The sequence below is a fragment of the Nerophis ophidion genome, linkage group LG09, assembly GCF_033978795.1.
Source record: "Nerophis ophidion isolate RoL-2023_Sa linkage group LG09, RoL_Noph_v1.0, whole genome shotgun sequence".
NCBI lineage: Eukaryota > Metazoa > Chordata > Actinopteri > Syngnathiformes > Syngnathidae > Nerophis > Nerophis ophidion.
The window spans coordinates 46,225,210-46,246,883 of NC_084619.1; the positions used below are offsets into that span (position 1 = coordinate 46,225,210).

The window sequence follows — 21,674 nt, forward strand, 5'->3', positions numbered from 1 at the left end:
TTGCCTCTGTGATTTTAGGATATATACTGATGCTGTACATTGTATCGATCAAGTAGACTGTTGCTTGTTAGGGTTCCATTAGTCAATATTAAAGTCCATTGTCCATGTAATCTGCCTTGATCCATTTTTCTAATGTTTCTAAACTTGACGTAGGTGATTTATATATACACAATTGATGAATATGTTTTTGCTTTTTTCCTGACATATTTAAATGGGTATACATTCTAAGATATTATCTATAGCAAATTACATGTTTTTTACCACTTTGTATTTCAGGTTCTTCATCACGTACACAGCTACAGTACTCTTCCTCCATTTTTGTTGGTTCTGTTGATGTAATTTAGTTTATATCCTTCCAGATCAAAATCTATTCCTTTTTATATCATCAATCCATGTTTCTCTGACACTTTGAAGGGTTCGTTGATGTGTTCCAAAAAGTTCTTAATATTGTTTTAATTTGCATACGAGCTTCTGCTACTGTAATAAATAATTTGTTATCACATTTAATGTTGTGATTACATCGCTCATCTGTATAATAAAAACAGTTATTATTGATCTGGGAGAAAAAATGTGTATCTGGATCTATATCATTTTCCAAATCCTGGGTTTTGTGATCTTTGTTGCAGAAGTTTTTTAGTTCCATATTTTCTTGTTCAACAATATTTTATGTTGTTTCAATAATCTCTATAAGTGTAGGTGGATGCAATCCCGAATCTAGGTCTTCTTGTTTCGTCGTCCCTTGGAACATACTGTAGTAGTGTTGATGTTGAATTTAGGTGTGAAAGCTGTGTAAACTTTAAAATAATGTCCAAGTCCTTGATGTCATGGACAACAAGTACTCTTGCTTCTGGACTTCCATTTAGCTTGATGTAGATTTTACAGTTGGCGCTCCAAGTTCCCTAGATTTTCCCCTAGTTTCCCAAGTTCCGTGCTTTCCTGGCGATTCCAGCATTACGTTTTGTGAGATGCTCATTCATGTACACGTGTTCCCTTCAGCTTCTTTCCCTGCCTCAGCAATGCCATTTTAGATTTTCTGTTCACGAGTTACACGAGGACGACTGGAGTGGCATTGTTTCTTCCGTTCAGTGGGATCCATGTTTCGAAGGTATTGATGTTGATTTCAACTTCCTTTGATTGCAGAAAGTTGACCACTTACTGTTCTGCTGAGACATTATCCATTTAATCTGGTTCACCTTCATTATTGACAGCTTTCGCATAGGATGTTGGTTTAATTCGGCGTCACGATAATATAATTCAAACTTTCTCTACATCAATTCAAGAATGTTTTAGAGCAGCGTCAATTTGCAATGCTGTAAAAAAGGCACTTTAACAACACACGCACGCACACGTGTGTGTGCGTGTTATGACTTTTGGCAAGAACCATTTGTGTTCTCACTGCAAAACTCCACCCACATTCAGTCAGGCAGACCTTTACCAAATGAGCAGCAGGAGAAATTGGATGTCAGTCTAGGATAAACTCTGGAAATCATCATTGATTATGACAGTAAAACGATGATGATGTGTCTGAAGATGAAGACAATTTTGGGCTAAATTCTGATTCTAATGATTCTAATTTTGAACCAGATGATGGAATTACTACTCCTGTTCCTTCATGCAAGACATTCATGTCAGAAAATGGTAAAACACAGTGGTCTTCATCCCCAAATAAGCGTCATGCAAAACTCCTCTAGGGAAAAACATGATAAAGACAGTGACAGGGCTCAATATGATGGCAACAACTAATGTGACTGACATCAAGACAACTTTTGAGCTGGTCATGCTAAATTCATAACAGAAACTCATTCGGGAAATGAATTATCTAAAATGGAGGCCTATTTTTCAGAGAAGTGGAAGGTTTTAAAAAACACATTTATCTGCGTATTAGAGACTCCTCCTTCTAACAGGGTTCTACAAGTCTGTGGGATGCAGAACCAAGCAAAGCTATATTTCGAGCCACTATATCTCTAGGGACTTTTTACATTTTCTCCAGAGTAATTGAGATGGAGTGTGGGAGAAGTGCGTTGAGCAACTTCCTCTACTCTAAAACCCAGGCCCTAATATCACAGGCAACAAAAGGCTTGTGGCATTCCGAGGTTGCTGCCCATATAGGCAGTACCTGCCGTCCAAACCAGCTAAATATGGTTAAATAGATACATTTACACATATATTTCATGACTATACATTGCGTAAAAGGAGTGTAAGACGAAACATGGGTTATTAAAAAAAATGGTGCAACTCACTGTTCTGACTGGACATGAAGAACACTCATCTCTTCATCATGACCTGTCAAGGCACAGACAATTTACATATAAATCGAGGCCAAAAATGTGAACATACTGTAAACTAATGCAACCCAAGAGGCGGCTTGTTTATGCATACACCAGATTCAGTCACATGATTTAGGAATACCCAAATATTTTTCAGCAAAGGCAGTATACAGAAGAATTAAAGGACGTGGAGGCCATTTTGCACATTGAACATGCAAAAAGCAATCCTTTGGTCAGTATACTTCTTAAGTTAGTCAAAACATCTTAGCTTTATGCTATACTTAAACAAAATACTACAATATCTAATGGAATATCTATTTATTTACCTTTAAAAACATGCAGGGAGCCAATACAAAATGAACTGCAGGTAAAAAAAACAACTCTAAACTGTACTTTGAACACCCCCGAGTGACAAATTAAGTTCATACTTGTTTCACTGTAAATGGCGCTGAATCCACCCTCAAACGTTACGTTGATTCCAAAATCTGGTTTGAAGGATGATAAAAAACAAGGTGAGAGTGGAGAGACAAAGCGCTAGTAATAGAAAATGTACAGTAATATTGTAATTTAACATTCAATGCTGGTGGTTTTGATTGACTGTAAAACATACAGTTGGTGTAAAGGTTGATGCTTCACTGTTATTAAAAAAAATTATAGTTCCAATACAGACCTATAGTATGACAAAATCCCAATTATGTGGTTACAAACACCAAGACATTCAAAGGCTTAGGAGTATGTGTGAGTATGCATTAACTGTGAAGTAATAATATGACAGATTTAAAACCAATTATAAGAGTGCATATACCTCTGGGTGTGCTGATGGCTCTGTTCTTTGCAGCACCTGCATGCATCACTGCAAAAAAGGAAAACACACAACATTAGCAAAGAATACCTATTTATTGGATTATTTAATAGACGCAATGTTTCCCCTGGGTTTTCAGCTTTAGGAGGCGGTGCGAGGGGCACACTCCAACTATTCAAAAGTCAAGACATATTATCATTGAACAGTTGCCTGGACAAGAAAATTAGCCAACAAGATATCAATCCATCCATTCATCATCTTCTCCCTATCCGAGGTCAGGTCACGGGGGGAGCCACCTAAGTAGAGAAGCAAAGACTTTGTCCAGCTCAGCCACTTTGTCCAGCTCCTCCCGGGGGACCCCGAGGCGTTCCCAGGCCAGCCGGGAGACATAATCGCCCCAACATGTCCTGGGTCTTCCCCATGGCCTCCTACCCGTTGGACGTGCCCTAAACACCTCCCCAGGGAGTCGTCCAGGCTCCTCCCAATGTGAAGGAGCAGGGGCTTTACTTTGAGCTCCTCCCAAATGACAGAGCTTCTCACCCTATCACTAAGCCCTGCCACCCAATGGAAAAAACAAATTTTGGTCGCTTGTAACCGTGATCTTGTTCTTTCGGTCATAAACCCATAGCTCTTTACCAGTAGATTGACTGGTAAACTTTGCCTTCCAGCTCAACTCCTTTACCACAACACATCGATACAGGGTCAGCCTTACTGCAGACGCCGCACCGATCCACCTGTCTTCCTATGAGAAAGCAGCGCAAAAGGAATCTGTGGTGGGCTCTTTTATTTCTGAGGGTGAGGTTACAGATGAGATTTGCCTGGAGTTGTTTTAGGCTCTGGATGCTGTCTTGCGTAACAAGACTGCAACATTGCGTGGACATCGGGGGCGGCGCTGTCACTAAGCAACAGGCACCGCATTTTAAAAGGCACACGGACACACAATGTGTTTTAACGTTCCGTGTTGGTTACTGACCTGATTAGCAAACTGAAAGCTTTTTCTTCTCCCACTAACCCTGTCCCACCTCTCCTTTTAAAGGAGGTATTGGCAACTATTTTTATTGAGAAAAATATAATGAACAGCAGACTAACTTTTGGTGTTGTGCTTTCAAATTGCAAAAATGCAGCTGGTAAACCTTTGTTAAAAATCAGAATCAGAATCAGAAATACTTTAATAATCCCAGAGGGGAAATTAACATTTTCAGCACAATCCCATTCAAGAGCGGACAAACATTACAGGGAGACAGAACATGATCGCTGACGGGTCTGCCAACTTCTATCGCCCCTTACAAAATTGGTGGGAAACAGGGAGGACGGTAGGGTGAGAAAAAAAATTCAGTCTATGCCTGGGCCCCTGGAGAGGGGTCCAAACTGAGGCAAAGGAAGAAAAAAACTCTTAGCCATAGCACACAAAAACATAAAAAGGTAAACATAAAAAGGACATTAAAAGAGCAGAGCTGATGCAACCAGCCACTTCTACACACAGCCACAAAAGTAAAACAACAACAACAAAAAAAAACACACTGTGGTGGCCTCTAAAAAAGACTTGACTAGATCAGGCGTCTCCTAACTACGGTCCAAGGGCCAGATACGGCCTGTCAACATCTACAATCTGGCCAGAGGGATGCATAGAGTTAAAAAAATAAAAATAAAAATCTATAAATATACGCACGCACGCACACTCACACACGGGAATTGTTTGGCACCTTACGGTTTGATTCAGGAGGTACAATTCTATTAAAAATCGATTATTGATGCATCTTTAATTTATGTATACTGAGGCAGTTTTACATTTATTTTTGTTTCACTAAATAAGCGATCAACCATTTATTTGTAATAAGAAACAGTTAAATGAATTCCCACATTTATTAAATTAATGAAAATGTGTACAAAACTGGACCATACAGTAGGTATTCTACAATAAAGGAGATGGTCTGATTTCTCTGTGACATGGCTCGCTGCAGTCAGACAAATTTTAGAACTGTCTGCATTACTTTACTTACAATAAATAAATCGATTATCAACGTTTAGTAATCGATTGTACAATCGTCTATGTCCGAATTGCGATGCATCTAAAAATTGCTTATTTCTCCCACCTCTAGTTTATATGCACCGATTTCTAGCAAGTCCTGCGTTAACATTGCAGGTGTGTTGATTCATTTCCAATTATCTCAAGACTTGGGCTGGGCGACAAGGCAAAAAAATGTTCACAATTAATTTTTTCATATCATCCGATCTTGATTGTCACAAGGTAATAATACCGGTATATGCTAACAGCTGACAACTATGACAATGTTTACTAGAAATGCAACAATATTCGTAACCCACGCTCTGGTCCATTACTTGGTTTTAGGGGGGTTTTGTGAGGGTAACGGAAAAACTTTCTTCCTCTCAAAGTTATTTTGTTGTTTTGCTCGTCATCACAAATTCTGCAGTAAACACAGTATCAGTAGTGTATTAGACTTGTTTCAAGTTAACATTTACTAGACAACACTTTAAAATAATACATTATTATTTGTATTCTTTAATTACATGTATACATAAGTGCTTCTCTATGGTGGTTTGGCAAACGGCAAGCTTTGACCCAGACTGTGGAATTATCAAAAACTCAATGCTGTAGCTTATATTTTTGGAAAGTACATTTAAGTTCAGTTTTAATTTGAGGTACTGTAAAATAATGTGTGCAAAACATTTTTTTTCATCCACAGACTCAAAAATGATTTGAACGTTTTTAGTACATGTTTTATCACAGTAGTTGAATCAGAACAAACAAACAAAAAAGTCTGTCTCAAAAATATTTAGACACAGAGGTGTTATTTTTTTTCTGATTACATTTCTGTGTTTATTGTCCCATTTGGGACCAATACAGTTGTTTAGTCATAACTTTCTATGCCTGCCTGCGAGTCCGCATTGTGGGTAAGATTACTGGTGAGCTGTAGCCTAGTCTGTCACTAAAGTTGATGCTCCCTCTAACTTCTCTGCTACTGTTAACCATTTTTCTTTATTCTTCTGGGCTGTGTGAGGGGAAAGAGGCACTACGCTGATTGGACATTAATTACATCGTGAGGAACCTGACTTTAGCAACGGAAGACATTCACTGTCGTGCACTCACACGTACACAAACACACACATTCACGGACACACGCAGGATCACGGTCAATAAAAGGCGGATTGGATACTCCGGCTTCCTCCCAATTCCAAAGATATGTACCCAGAATAGGCTGATTGGCAACACTTAAAGGGGAACATTATCACAATTTCAAAAGGGTTAAAAACAATAAAAAATCAGTTCCCAGTGGCTTGTTGTATTTTTTGAAGTTTTTTTTCAAAATTTTACCGGTCCCGGAATATCCCTAAATAAAGCTTTAAAGTGCCTTATTTTCGCTATCTTCGAAACCACTATCCATTTCCCTGTGACGTCACACAGTGCTGCCAATACAAACAACATGGCGGTTACCATAGCAAGATATAGCGACATTAGCTCGGATTCAGACTCGGATTTCAGCGGCTTAAGCGATTCAACAGATTACGCATGTATTGAAACGGATGGTCGGAGTATGGAGGCAGCTAGCGAAAACGAAATTGAAGAAGAAATTGAAGCTATTGAGCGAATAGCTATTGACGATATCCGGCCATAGCGTGGGTGTACCTAATGAAGTGGCCCATAGCATGGCTGCCTTATTAGCATCGCCGGTAAAATGTGCGGACCAAATGATCAGGACTTTCGCATCTTGTGACACTGGAGCAACTTAAATCCGTCGCTTGGTAAGTGTTTGTTTTGCTTTAAATGTGGGTATCTAGTTTTAAATGTACATACAGCTAGCGTAAATAGCATGTTAGCATCGATTAGCGTAACATGTTAGCATCAATTACCTGGCAGTCATGCCTTGACCAAATATGTCTGATTAGCACATAAGTCAACAACATCAACAAAACTCACCTTTGTGATTTCGTTGACTTAATCGTTGCAAATGCATCTGCAGGTTATCCATACATCTCTGTGCCATGTCTGTCTTAGCATCGCCGGTCAAATGTGAAGACCCTTTGGTACATTCAATGGGGGTCTGGCGGCAGATTTCTTGCCAGTGGTGCAACTTGAATCCCTCCCTGTTAGTGTTGTTACACCCTCCGACAACACACCGACGAGGCATGATGTCTCCAAGGTTCCAAAAAATAATCGAAAAAATGGAAAATAACAGAGCTGAGACCCCGTGTTTGTAATGTGAAAATGAATATGGCGGGTGTGTTACCTCGGTGACGTTACGTTCTGACGTCATCGCCATAAGACCGATAAACAGAAAGGCGTTTAATTTGCCAAAATTCACCCATTTAGAGTTCGGAAATCGGTTAAAAAAATACATGGTCTTTTTTCTGCAACATCAAGGTATATATTGACGCTTGCATAGGTTTGGTGATAATGTTCCCCTTTAAATTGACTTTAGTGTGTGAATGTGAGTGTGATTGTTGTCTGTCTCTGTTGGCCCTCTGACGAGGTGGTGACTTGTCCAGGGTGTACCCTCCCTTCCGCCCAAGTACAACTGGGATAGGCTTTAGCCCCCACGCGGCCCCGAGAGGGACAAGCGGTAGAAAAAGGATGGATGGATGTTCCATGCAGGATTATACAAAGCATCGTTGCTTCCCTTCGGTTTACTCCTGCGGTACTCTTCTAACAGACGTTTCCACCATGTTTGATCGGGGTGATATATGCTAACAGCTGATAACCGTGATCGAACTCAAATTATTCACATTTATCGATCACGGTGATGTAATCGCCCAGCCCTACTCTAGACATTGTAGAACTTCATAGTTGGATTTCGGTTTTAGCTACTAAAAACTTACATGTTTTTTCCAGATCCATGGACTCTAAATGTTCTTCAGGTCTGCATCTTCCACGAAAATGCACATGCCTGCAACAAGACAACGATTATTTTTAAGAAACTTCACATACATAGGCAAATTCAACATATATTCATATACTTGTGGCGATCCGCCACAATTAAATCTAAGAACCAGAAATAAAGATTATATATATGTATATATATATATATATATATATATATATATATATATATATATATATATATATATATATATATATATAAATAAAATATATGTTTTAAGCCTGTGTGATCTAGTAAGTAACACTTTATCTTCAGGTGCAATCATGTTCTACAAAACATGTACTACGTTCTGTGTTTTAAAATTAATTAAAAGTTAGAAGGTTGAGCAACAGGCTTCCGAAGTAAGTCCAGAAGCGCATATGTCATTGTGCAGGACACTCACTGAAGAGTATAAAGTTAGTGATTGGTATTTGTTTATACATGGTTTGGTGAATACATGAATATAAGTATAAATACACTTGCTGTTTTATGTTGTTTGTGTTTTGTTCAAATCTCATTTGATCATCGTTTGTACAAGTTTGCTCTGTTAATTTCCAGTAGCTTGTCAATGAGCTGATGCATTGTATGTAAGCATTAGGCTAGCAGCATTAGAGCCAACCTTCTATCCTGTAGAATAGTATTGCTTTTTTTGAGTTTATAACAAAATGTATAGTTTAACATAATTACTACATGTACGTGCACGTCGTATGTATATCAATGTCCCTTCATTTGTGTGCTTGGATTTACTGTTCATAAAATATTTGCAGGTGATGCAACATTTTCAGACCACAGTCCTGTCATGTTTGGCTGCGACATTGCATGTTCTCCTGAACCTTGGGTGTTGTATCAAGCCTTACACAATTTTAAGTCACACGAACATATCAACACCGTTGTTAAATCTAGCTTATGTCATCTTTGGCTTTTATCAAAGATCAAATCTTTTTAATTTTTTAAACAATTTGAACAGGTCATCTACACTTTTATTTTGATTGATTGATTGATACTTTTATTAATAGATTGCACAGTTCAGTACATATTCCGTACAATTGACCACTAAATGGTAACACCCGAATAAGTTTTTCAACTTGTTTAAGTCGGGGTCCACGTTAATCATTTCATGGTCATCATCTGCACAACTGTAATGTACGTTACACTGGAAAAGGCCACAATACACGTTACGCTTACAGTTAGTCCGGAACTCTGTGGCACGACTTTTAACGTAAACCGAAGAAAGGGAGCACATCACCCCAATTATTGCTTCCTTGCATTGGCTTCCTATTTGTTTTAGAATTGATTTAAAAATTGTACTATTTGTTTTTTGTAATGTGGGCGGCAGCCGAAAGCAGGGCACTTGGCGATCCGATCCTCGGCTACATAAGCTAGCTCTTGGGACGTGGAACGTCACCTCGCTGTGGGAGGGAGCCTGTGCTAATGCGAGAAGTGGAGAAATTCCGGCTGTGTATTGTCATGCTGCAACATGAGGTAATGGTCTTGGGTGAATGGCACAAGGTTGGACCTCTGGATCTCTTCACGGCATTCAAAATGCCAGTTTGCTATCCATGACCCCACCCCCACCATGGGCCAATCGATTTACAACGTTGACATCAGCAAACCGCTCTCCCACACAATGCCGCACACGCTGTCTGCCATCTGCCCTGAACAGTTAACACCGGGATTCATCTGTGAAGAGAAAACTTCTCCAACCTGCCAGACGACGTCATATGTGAGCATTTGCCCATTCAAGTCGGTTACGACGACGAACAGCAGTCAGGGTGAGACTCCAATGAGGACGACGATGCAGATGAACTTCCCTGAGACGGTTTTTCCCACTTTGTGCAGAAATTATTTGATTATGCAAACCAATTGTTGCAGCAGCTCTCGGGAAGGCTGGTCTCAGACGATCATGGAGGTGCACCTGCCGGATGTGGAGGTCCTGGGCTGGAAACTACACGTAGTCTGCAGTTGTGAGGGCAGTTGGATGTACTGCCTTTGGAAACGGGTTACGGTAGCGAAAGGAACAGGCAACAGCTTTGGTGGACATTCCTGCAGTCAACATACCAACTGCGCGCTCCCTCAAAACTTGCGACATCTGCGGCATTGTGCTGTGTGCTAAGACTGCACATTTCATCATGGCCTTTCATTGTGGGCAACATAAGGCACACGTGTGCAATAATAATTCTGTTTAACATTTTGATATGCCATACCTGGGAGGTGGGATGGATTATCTTGGTAAAGATGAAATTCTCACTAACAAAGATTTGGACAAATTAGTGAATAATATTTGAGAAAAATAGGTCTGTGTATGTAGTGAAAGATTTAGATCTTTGAGTTCAACTCATGAAAAATGGGAGCAAAAGCAGAAGTGTGCGTTTATATATTTGTTCAGTATGTACAGCGCTTTTGTAGCCTTTATAAAAAAAATAAATGCATCATCGCCGATCAAACTACATAAATGATATCATGTTGACAATGCCCCCACCATGTTATCCCTTTCACGTTTATTTTTCTATTCTTTTCCTAATGGTAGTTTTATTTTAATTTCTTAATTACTGCTTGAAAATGATAAAGAAAAAGAATCTATGTACATATTTTGAAAAAATGTATAGACATGTTTACATGTATGTTCGAATTGTTAGAATTTTGTTGAAATATTGCGCCATATTTGGTCAGCTTGATACGTCATTTGCGGGGTTCACAACCGACCTTTGTGAACGTCTTATCCCATTGTTTTGAGGCAATGTGCACATTAAGTAACCATTAAAATGATTAGTTCCAGCTCCAACATTAAAGTGAGTGTTGCTACCACTACTACACACAGGAAAATGTGTGGAAGAGGATTGCAAATAGGTCCAGCCTACACGTACCGAAACAAAGATTGTGGATGACTGACAAGAAGCTTACTCTTTTCGTGTAATTGCACGGTCGAATAAACACGCTCAAGTACTTACACCAATGCAGAGTAAGACCTCTTGTATCCAGTTTGAAAACCAAAGACGAAGAAAGAATAAAACAAACTTAGCAATTCATCGATGACGACAAAGTTATTAAGTTTATTTTCATTTATCATTCGATAAGTTTTCTAATTATCGGTCTGGGTCTACAATTGTAAGATTTTTTTAATGCCTCTCGACATCACATGCAATGGTTTATAATGCCAGTTTTTGCAAAATACACAGAATAACTTTCAATGCTTTGTAATGACCCATGGAAACCCTGAAATTCAATTCTTCAATTAGTAGAAGTTAATGCCACAAGTTATGACAGGGGCCTTTTTTTTTTTTAGGAGGTGACTGCATCTATTCAGTCATTCATGTTTCATACTGTATCACACAGAAAGAGAATAGTAATTTAAATTCAGTTTCCAAAATAATAGTTTACATGTTATCCTCATCTTCAAAAGGTCCCTATTATGCTAAACCAACTTTTACCTGCTATTGTGTATTTGGGATCTCCATAAGTCAGGGAAATTTGAAAATAAACCGTAGAGGCTGGGCGGAGATATTTATAAATTAATTTAGCCTTAATTCATTCTTCTGTTAAAGGACCCATTTGGAATTTGCACAACACGTGATGTTTTTCGGAACAATGACTTCCCCCTATATCCTGATACCGTATTTCCTTGTATTGCCGCAAGGCATATAGTATGCACCTGCCTTGAATTACTGCCGGGTCAAACTCGCTTCGCAAAATAATTAGCGCATGCTTAGTATTACCGCCTGGTCAAACTCGTGACGTCACGAGTGACACTTCCCCTGTCATCATTTTCAAAATGGAGGAGGCTGATTTCAATACCGGTAATGTGAAATCGCATAAAGGGAAGAAGATTAAGAGCTATTCAGTAGGATTTAAGGTCCAAGCTTACATCACACTCAAATTTTTACTGCATGCCTTTGGTAAGTGCCGGAGTGAGAAGAGGTTTTAAAATAATTAGCGCATGCTTACTTTTAGCGCATGCCTTTGGTAAGCGCAGGAGTGGGAAGAGGTTTCAAATTAATTAGCGCCCCGGCGGCAATTCAAGGAAATACGTTGTATGGTAAAAATGTGCCCAAACTGCTTTGCACGGGCCGCCATTGAAGTATTACGCTGTAGTCAATGAGCTCCTTATTGTTATCTGTCCTCTTGTTGTGGGGTAGACTGACTCGTACATGGACATGCATCCTCTGTTGTTGGGATTTATAGTACAAAGTAGCGTGTCCGTAGTAGACCCGTTATGGAAAAGCTAGACAACAAAGATGACAAAGAGAAGATACTGTTGAAGTGGAGCCACGTAAAAGAGCCACCCACGAAACAGCGCATCCTGAAGAGACGGTCAGAAAGCAACTTAAAAGTGGTCTGTAAAACATAATCAATGCAACATTTTGACCAAAGAATCACCATTTTGTTACGTGGATGACAAGTAAGTTTTAAATGTAGAAAAAACATCATGATACGACCCTTTTAAAAGGTAAATCACAATACATTAAACAATTACATGAGTTTTAAAAGCTGCTTTTAACCCGATGCATGCAAAATGTCTTGTTTCTAAATATGTGTAAATTAGTGTATAATTGGTTTTACCAATTAAGAAAAATCTGTAAGACAATCTTTAATAAAGAAATGTTATATAAAAACAAACAAATGTAAAATGTGCAATAATGGAAACATACTTCTCAGTCAGTGTCAGTCGAGCATTCACAGGACTTGGACGTGATGGCTGCGGCGTGGCAAAGTTGAGAGGAAGAAGAAGCCTGGGCTTGATAGGAGAATCTTGGACCGGAGCCTGTAGCAATTTCAGTTGTCACACACTCGGAAGTTTTAGGACAACAAAGCACCACCGAGAATGCAAATCATTTAAAGGAGGGGTGTAATTATATTTGTAATCGCATTTTTCGGTTAGGTACAGAAGTTTCACGCGATACACAAAGATGGGTACGGAACTCTGTACTTTTATAGGCACTGACTGCATTCCAACTGTACTGGCGGGTATCAATTCACATAGAATAAAATGGTTGCGATGCTGTCTACCTGGAATCGTGCTGATGCCGTGTCTTATGCCATTTAAGAATTTTGTTCAAGTGTTTGTTAACTGTATTATTTTAGTCTGTGTTGTGCGACTACAAGTTTGTGTTGGACTGACTACCATGGCGACATTTGTATAAGAACTATTCTGGCATTGTTTGGGAATTGTTCGCTTTGGCCAGCAATATTGCCAAGCATTAAAACGGAATTCCATCATTGTTCCCTTATACATTCATTTATTTGTGGCAAACCACAACAAATAAATTTGGACCGCAACAGGCTTCTATTTTTCAATTATTTTTATTTGATGTGTTCACGCTTGTTTACAAACACATTACAATGAAACTGTGTTGCTTATATGTAATGAGGTAACAGGCAAATTCATATTATCATTTAATATTTATGTATTTTGCTCATTTTAAGCATACGGCGGTGCATTAATCTTAAAAATGTAACACAAAATTTACTTTTTCCTTTGACAACATCACTGATTTCTACTCAGACTTAATGAGAGCCAACACACATAAAATATCACTTACTGTACAATGTCTGCTAACCTAGTGTCTTTTCATGTCTCTCACCATTTCCGTGTCTAAATTGAATACCAAAGTTGACCAACTTGTCGGGATATATTTTTATCCTTCTACTATCATCGTAAGAGGAATTATTTATGATCTAGAATAAACTTTGACGGACACCTAGGCGAGGAATCAGCTTACCTGCGAGGATGTCGACAGAGCCACAACAGCTATTAGCGCTCTGTAAGCACGGCGCCACTATAAATACTTTGTTTGCGTTAGCGCTTATAATAACAATATCACTAATACTTGGTTAATATTAAAGTCACAAAATGTAAATGGAGTATTGTTCGTGGTTTTTGGATGGTTATTAAGAGGGCTTTATGGGAAGAATAGAAAATCTCCCATTGACAATCATAAGCAGACTTTGGTTCAAGCTTATTTATGAGTTAGAATGCATTAAAAAAATACATCAGTGTTCATAATGCATATGAAAAATAAGCACAATTCCCAAAAAAAGTGGTGTTACCCTTTAGCTTTACTGGTTAAGTACTTTGAATTAAATGTCAGAAAGTCTTTAAGTGTATTCAAACCTGAGCAGTAGGCATTTGAGGGTCTTCCATAAGGCTGCAGTTGTCCATCTGCTTTTCCATTTCTCTCTGCTTCTCAGCTTCCTTCAGAGCAAACTCCACTTCTGCTGCAAGTTGCTCATCTCCAGCAAAAAATTCTTTGACTTCATTACGGTAGTCCTGCATTGTGACCTTTTGCAAACATAGTGTGTCAAACAAAATGCTCCTGTGGCCCTCTACAAAATATAACAATGTCAGTGTTTCCCCTAATACTTTATTACATAAACATTTTATTTTATAAATAGCGCCAGATCCCAACAGAAGTAATTTAAGGATATTGTTGTCCATACATTGTTATTTTACTAAAATAAAATAGTTTAATTTTATTTAATTTATTTACAATATGTAATAAAAATGCACCTTCACTCCGCTAAGTGTCCCTGCAGTGCAACCTCACTGTGCAGGCTTAGTAATGAGCGAAGCAGTACAATATGTCAACAGTTCGGAGGAGAAGAGGGTATCTTTTTTACTTTCAAGTGGGAATGAACTTGACCTACTTTCTATACAATTGCAATAAATGGATGTGTAGTGAACTATGGATATCACAATATATGGCAGTATTGTACTGTAGTGATAGGCCAATCTGTACTACAATAAGAAACACAAGGAGAGCTACTAAACAAAACCAGTTTAGCTGCCTTGTCATTTGACTGGAAAGCACCAAACTGTGTTTATCTGGAAGCATTACTTTCGGTTCACGAGTGACAGTTCATACTAAATGAAGTCAGAAGAGTGGTGTGCCACGTTTGACATCTATTTTCGTCACCTACATTATTATAAATGGAACTAAAGGAAAAATTCCGTATTAGGGGATCATTTTGATCTTATAGCACCAAATACGGTAAATCATTATTTTATTTTTTACTAAATGGCTTATAAGCCGAGTTTCCGTGCAGCTATTCTTTCGAAAAACAAACAAAAAATTAAAATAATTTATTTTATTTGCAGGTCAAAATTTAACCCACCACATAGCGGATGGCAAATATGATAAACAATATCAGTGCGGTGTCAATACAGCGTCACGCCCTGAGATCGGTAGATTGTGAGTTCAAACCCAGGCCGAGTCATACCAAATACTATAAAAAAATGGGACGCGTTACCTCCCTGCTTGGCACTCAGCATCAAGGGTTGGAATTGGGGGTTAAATCACCAAAAATGATTCCTGGCCGCAGCCACCGCTGTTGCCCTATGCTCCCCTCACCTCCCAGGGGGTGATCAAGGGTGATGGGTCAAATGCAGAGAATAATTTTGCCACACTTACATCTCGTGTGTGTGTGACAATCATCGGTACTTTATTTTATTTTTACCTATCACTACTGTATTGTATCGGGACTCAAGTAGCGTGATACGTTTCGTACCGAAAAGTCCTAGCCAATACCTAGCCCTGCAGTACAATCTTTGTTGTGTGAGTGTGTTTATATATTGATTATCACCACCATCTCCCTCAGTAAAGACAGACTGCAAACCCAAATTTAACTATGGAGGAGCGAAAACCGTGCAGTCAACTACAGTGTATGCTTGCCAGTGTGCGAGTATGTGTGCCTCCCCGATATGGTTGGACAATTAATAACATTTACTTTGATGACTATATATAATATATATAATAATTAATATAAATATAAATAAATATAATGATCGGGAAAAAAAATAATGACATGTGCATCATGCATGCAAATTCCTAAGCTTGTGGCAAGGAAAGGGATGAGTTAGCATACAAGTGGAAAAGACAACACGTCTACTAGAAGTTTTGGATCTCACCATGGTTGCTCCTTTTAATTTAAAACAATATTAGTATGCCTAATCAATAATCAATAAAGTCGAGAAAAAAAAATAAGGCACATGATTTCTGTGTTGAAATATAATGGAGTCACAGAATAGGCCAATCAGACAGAATCTGCTGATAAACGCAGAATGTTACGGAAATTGACATAAATGTGGGAAAAATGCTTTCAAGTGACGAAAAGGAACGTTTGTGAAAATAATGTGTCTGGTACCGCTTATTCATCCCCACAACAGGTCCTAAACTGAACAATGTTGATGCGGTCACTTGTAACAGCGACAAAACTACGAAGCTAAAGCTAGCAAGAACAATCCATACACTCCCAACACATCTAATCTGCTTGTATTGTGAACAATATAATCAATGTACAAACAGGACCACTAGAGAGACGTTCTCTTATTATTATATAAACCCCGTTTCCATATGAGTTGGGAGATTGTGTTAGATGTAAATATAAACCGAATACAATGATATGCAAATCATTTTCAACCCATATTCAGTTGAATAGGCTACAAAGACAACATATTTGATGATAAAAGTGAAAAACATTTTTTTTTTGCAAATAATCATTAACTTTAGAATTTGATGCCAGCAACACGTGACAAAGAAGTTGGGAAAGGTGGCAATAAATACTGATAACGTTTAGGAATGCTCATCAAACACTTATTTGGAACATCCCACAGGTGTGCAGGCTAATTGAGAACAGGTGGGTGCCAAGATTGGGTATAAAAACAGTTACCATGAAATGCTAAGTCATTTACAAACAAGGATGGGGCGGGGATCACCAATTTGTAATCAAATTGTCGAACAGTTTTAGAACATTTCTCAGGGATTTTACCATTTACGCTCCGTAAAATCATCAAAAGGTACAGAGAATCTGGAGAAATCACTGCACGTAAGCGATGATATTACGGACCTTTGATCTCTCAGGTTGTACTGCATCAAAAACCGACATCAGTGTGTGTAAAGGATATTTTTTTTTTTTTTTTTTTCCCCAAGATGGCGCTGCTGTAGTGGCTGCTGTAGGCAGGAGCTCTGTGCTCTTGTGTCACCCTTTTGTGTTTCCCTCTTGTTTTCATGTGTTATTATATTTTTTTGCATTTTGGTCCGGGACCCTTTGGGACTGTGTGACAAGGGGTGGCACTTTCGTGACCTCTGTGGTGCTTTTTTTGTGGACTTCTGGATCTGCCTCCCGGGAGCCTTTTGGCCATGGAGACCAGCTGCAGGGTCTCTGCTACACCAGAGTCTGTTTGGATGTAGTGGAGGAGATGCGGATGAGGGGACAGGACTGTGGAGCTAGCACTGAGCTACTGGGACGGAGAGGCTTCGCGGTGTCTTGACTGGGTGGGCAGGTGTCGGACACCTCAGTCACCTTGGACGTATCCTCGCTCATCCATTTGGACTGGACACTGGCCGAGAGTGGAGTCGGCTGTCTTGGTTGCTTTGTTGGGTCTGCTTCTGTCTCTGGCCATGCTCCCTCCACCCCAGCGGACGATGGCGTGGAACACCGCAGAGGCCACCACAGTGGATATGTTTATTTTACTTTTTATTCATAGCTATATGTAGAAGTGTCTGGTTGTATCTGCTGCTTTAATGTCTTTAATGTCCTCTGTGTTCTTTGTTGTTTGATGTTTCCCTCTTACACACATGTAAGAGGGATGTGTACTATGGCTATGAGTTGTTGTTTTTTTTTTCCCTTGGCCTCAGTCTGCACCCCCACTCCAGGGCCTAGGCTAAGACCGATTTTTTAATTTTATTTTAATCTTCTATTTTTTTCTTCCCCCCCCACCCCTCTTGTTTACCTGTATGTCATCTTTTTTGTAAGGGGCGCTGGAAGCCGGCAGACCCGTCAGCGATCCTGTTCTGTCTCCCTGTAATGTTTGTCTGATCTTGAATGGGATTGTGCTGAAAATTGTAATTTTCCTGAAGGAACTCTCCTGACGGAATGAATAAAGTACTATCTATCTATCTATCACCACATGGGCTCAGGAACACTTCATAAAACCACTGTCAGTAACTACAGTTGGTCGCTACATCTGTAAGTGCAAGATAAAACTACTATGCAAAGCGAAAGCCATTTATCAACAACCCAAAGGAACGCCGCCGGCTTTGCTGGGCCCGAGCTCATCTAAGATGGACTGATGCAAAGTGGAAAAGTGTTCTGTGGTCTGAAGAGTGCACATTTCCAATTATATTTGGAAACTGTGGACGTGGTGTCCTCTGGAACAAAGAGAAAAATACCCGTCCGGATTGTTATAGGCGCAAAGTTCAAAAGCCATCATCTGTGATGGTACGGGGGTGTATTAGTGCCCAAGGCATGGGTAACTTACACATCTGTGAAGGCACCATTAATGCTGAATGGTCCATACAGGTTTGGGAGCAACATATGTTGTCATCCAAGCAACGTTATCATGCTTATTTCAGCAAAACAATGCCAAGCCACGTGTTACAACAGCGTGGCTTCGTAGTAAAAGAGTGCGGGTACTTTCTTGGCCTGCCTGCAGTCCAGACATGTTTCCCATCGAAAATGTGTGGCGCATTATGAAGCGTAACATACGACAATAAGACCCCAGACTGTTGAACAATTTATGCTGTACATCAAGCAAGAATGGTAAAGAATTCCACTTTCAAGGCTTCAACAAATAGTTTCCTCAGTTCCCAAACGTTTATCGAGTGTTGTCAAAAGAAAAGGTGATGTAACACAGTGGTGAACATGCCCTTTCCCAACTACTTTGGCACATGTTGCAGCCATGAAATTCTAAGTTAGTTATTATTTGCAAAAAAAAATTACATTTATGAGTTTGAACATCAAATATCTTGTCTTTGTAATGCATTCAACTGAATATGGGTTGAAAAGGATTTGCAAATCATTGTATTCTGTTTAGGGCTTCACGGTGGCAGAGGGGTTAGTGCGTCTGCCTCACAATACGAAGGTCCTGCAGTCCTGGGTTCAAATCCAGGCTCGGGATCTTTCTGTGTGGAGTTTGCATGTTCTCCCCGTGAATGCGTGGGTTCCCTCCGGGTACTCCGGCTTCCTCCCACTTCCAAAGACATGCACCTGGGGATAGGTTGATTGGCAACACTAAATTGGCCCTAGTGTTTGAATGTGAGTGTGAATGTTGTCTGTCTATCTGTGTTGGCCCTGCGATGAGGTGGCGACTTGTCCAGGGTGTACACCGCCTTCCGCTCGATTGTAGCTGAGATAGGCGCCAGCGCCCCCCGCGACCCCAAAAAAGGGAATAAGCGGTAGAAAATGGATGGATGGATGGATGTATTCTGTTTATATTTACATCTAACACATTTTTCCAACTCATATGGAAACGCGGTTTGTAATTTGTGTTTAAAAAAGGCGTGGCGCAATGGGAAAAATTGGCCGTGCACAACCCGAGGGTACCGGGTTCAATCCCCACCTAGTACCAACCTCGTCACATCCGTTGTGTCCTTGAGCAAGACACTTCACCCTTGCTCCTGATGGGTGCTGGTTAGCGCCTTGCATGGTAGCTCCCTCCATCAGTGTGTGAATGTGTGTGTGAATAGGTGAATGTGGAAGTAGTGTCAAAGCGCTTTGAGTACCTTGAAGGTAGAAAAGCGTACAAGTACAACCCATTTACCATTTATTTACTCGTCAAGCTGAGAACAGCACACCACATTTCCCTCCTTCACAATAATAGCGTGGTGCGTTGTGTACTTGAGGCACTTATTGATTTAGACAATTATTAGGCTTTGACCTAAAATACTGGTCAAAATTGTCCAAGGATGTATTGCACTAATAAAAGTGAGGATCTTTGAGTTTTATTAAAAAACGTTTTAGTCATTTTTCTTGCCCAAAAAAAAAAGCACACACTATGGTGGTAAAATAATTGTAACTTTTGTTACTTATTATTTGTTACTAATATATATTTGTTGTTCTTTTAAAATGTAGTAATAGTTGAGTTTAGGTGGTGTAAAAAAACCCTCATGTTTTTAAATTAATTAATAATTGTGTTTTTAATCGTGATTTTAACATCAATCAAAAATAATCATGGTTAATTTTTTTGTCATAATCGGCCAAACATACTCCCTGCCCCCAACAGTTTGGAATCCAGGGTCGTTTTTCCTTTTAGTTGTTAAAGACAGCATATAGTAATCTTGTCCATACAAATTTTAATCGATGAAATAAATATGCAATACAGCGAACTAACCTGGAGGTAGACCATGAGATCTTTGAGGACAGAAGAGCGTTGCCTCTCCAGTAAGTGCTTCAGGCTGATAATAAGAGGAACCGTGTTCTCTATAAAAGCCTTCTTCCTGACCTTGAGAGCCAAAGGAATAGCAGAAAAAAGTTCACAAGACAGCAGGATTTTCATGTTTCTATGATAGTGATATTACCTACTTACCTGAGACACCACTTTATTTTGAGCTGCCTGGATAACTACTTTGGCCATAGCGGCCGCATTCTCCTCTTCGGCTTCCTCAACAGCTGCACCTCCATGGTGAGCAGACATGACTTGCAACTTCATCTCTTTTAGAGTCAGTATGTTGAAGGTCTCTGATAAAATTTCAGCACCCTCTGCATCAAGACGTAGCTCTTCATCTGCGAAAAGGGCTGGAATATGAAGGGCAGAATAAAGTGTAAGTAAAAAAAAAGAAAATAGAAAATAACATTTGACACAAATATCTGTTCAAATTTTTAAAACCGAATAACACAAAAATAGGGAAACTCTGTGTACGGAAACTGTGGTACCACTGTATCTGAAATTAAACTTCCGCCAGGCTCCACCTAAAAATGGTAAAATAAAGTCCTGAATCCAGGTAGTGTGCTGGATCACCCCCAAAATGTAAAGACTTGTCTGTATCCCATTTATGACATTTCCCAAACGTTCAATAAAAATGTACCGAATATCTTTTTGGCTACAGAATTAAACAAGCGAGTGAACCCTCTTATCAATTATCTACTCTTTGTCTTCGATAGCATACTGGGGAGCATATAGACGTTTAAACGCAAAACTTTAACGTAAGATTACGTAGTAAATATGACTTGGATCAGCCTCCGACAAATTCCTTTTTGAATTTTTGACATTTCCTAAAAGTTGCATCACCCACAACTTTTTGGTTGTCAGTGGAGCCCCACACGCATGCACACAGACATACAGAAGTCGAAGCTTTTACATAATGGAAGTTACCATTATAGAAATTATCTGGCACGGACCCAAGATGTAATGACAAGTTCCTTATGCCATTTCGAACATTTCCTGAAAGGTTCATAAAAATCTGTCCACAACTTTTTGAGTTTTGTTGCTAACTAAAAAGCACATGGACAGGTGCAGGTAGACATTCACAAAGTAAAACAACATTGACGGCCATGAATCTATGGCTCACCTAATACATTTTGGTTGATCTTGTTGGTGATGTTGAAGCGCTGAGCATCAGTAAAGTGCTCCAGCAAAAACCGGTAAATCCGAAAGCGTTTCTCACGGTGATGAGGCCCTTTTAGGGAGAACCGGACTTCATCACTGAGGGGAAAAAAGTGAGGACAAAACATTGTACTATTGTCGATAAAAAACAGTCTGTGATAAAAGGATTGCAGCAAACTAGCAGTTAATTTTATGACATTCTTTCTTACCTCTTAGTCTGAGGGAACTTGTTGTACGATGTGTGTCCACTGAAGGAGTTGAAGTGGAAAATGCACTCAATGAAATGTTGACTGAACATTTCGGTGTTCTTCTTCAGCAGTATGTGAAGCAAACAGTATTCACACAGACTGTAACAGAAAGGAAAATAATTCTGATTATTTCATTAACTCCTGTGCAGCAGCAATAGCTCA

The 21,674-nt window shown here is 39.4% G+C and overlaps 1 protein-coding gene across 1 annotated transcript in view; it reads right to left on the bottom strand.

The window, feature by feature from the left end:
* ncapd3 (non-SMC condensin II complex, subunit D3) overlaps positions 1 to 21,674 on the bottom strand; it is a 97,131-nt gene that overhangs the window by 16,080 nt on the left and 59,377 nt on the right. Inside the window, exons 25-34 of the mRNA XM_061911059.1 lie at positions 21,474 to 21,611; positions 21,230 to 21,363; positions 20,248 to 20,456; positions 20,053 to 20,163; positions 14,056 to 14,223; positions 12,593 to 12,705; positions 7,906 to 7,973; positions 3,073 to 3,120; positions 2,696 to 2,752; positions 2,241 to 2,283 (exon numbers count right to left, since the gene is read on the bottom strand). Of these exons, the coding sequence (XP_061767043.1) occupies positions 2,241 to 2,283; positions 2,696 to 2,752; positions 3,073 to 3,120; positions 7,906 to 7,973; positions 12,593 to 12,705; positions 14,056 to 14,223; positions 20,053 to 20,163; positions 20,248 to 20,456; positions 21,230 to 21,363; positions 21,474 to 21,611 (1,089 nt within the window). The remainder of the gene's footprint in view (positions 1 to 2,240; positions 2,284 to 2,695; positions 2,753 to 3,072; positions 3,121 to 7,905; positions 7,974 to 12,592; positions 12,706 to 14,055; positions 14,224 to 20,052; positions 20,164 to 20,247; positions 20,457 to 21,229; positions 21,364 to 21,473; positions 21,612 to 21,674) is intronic.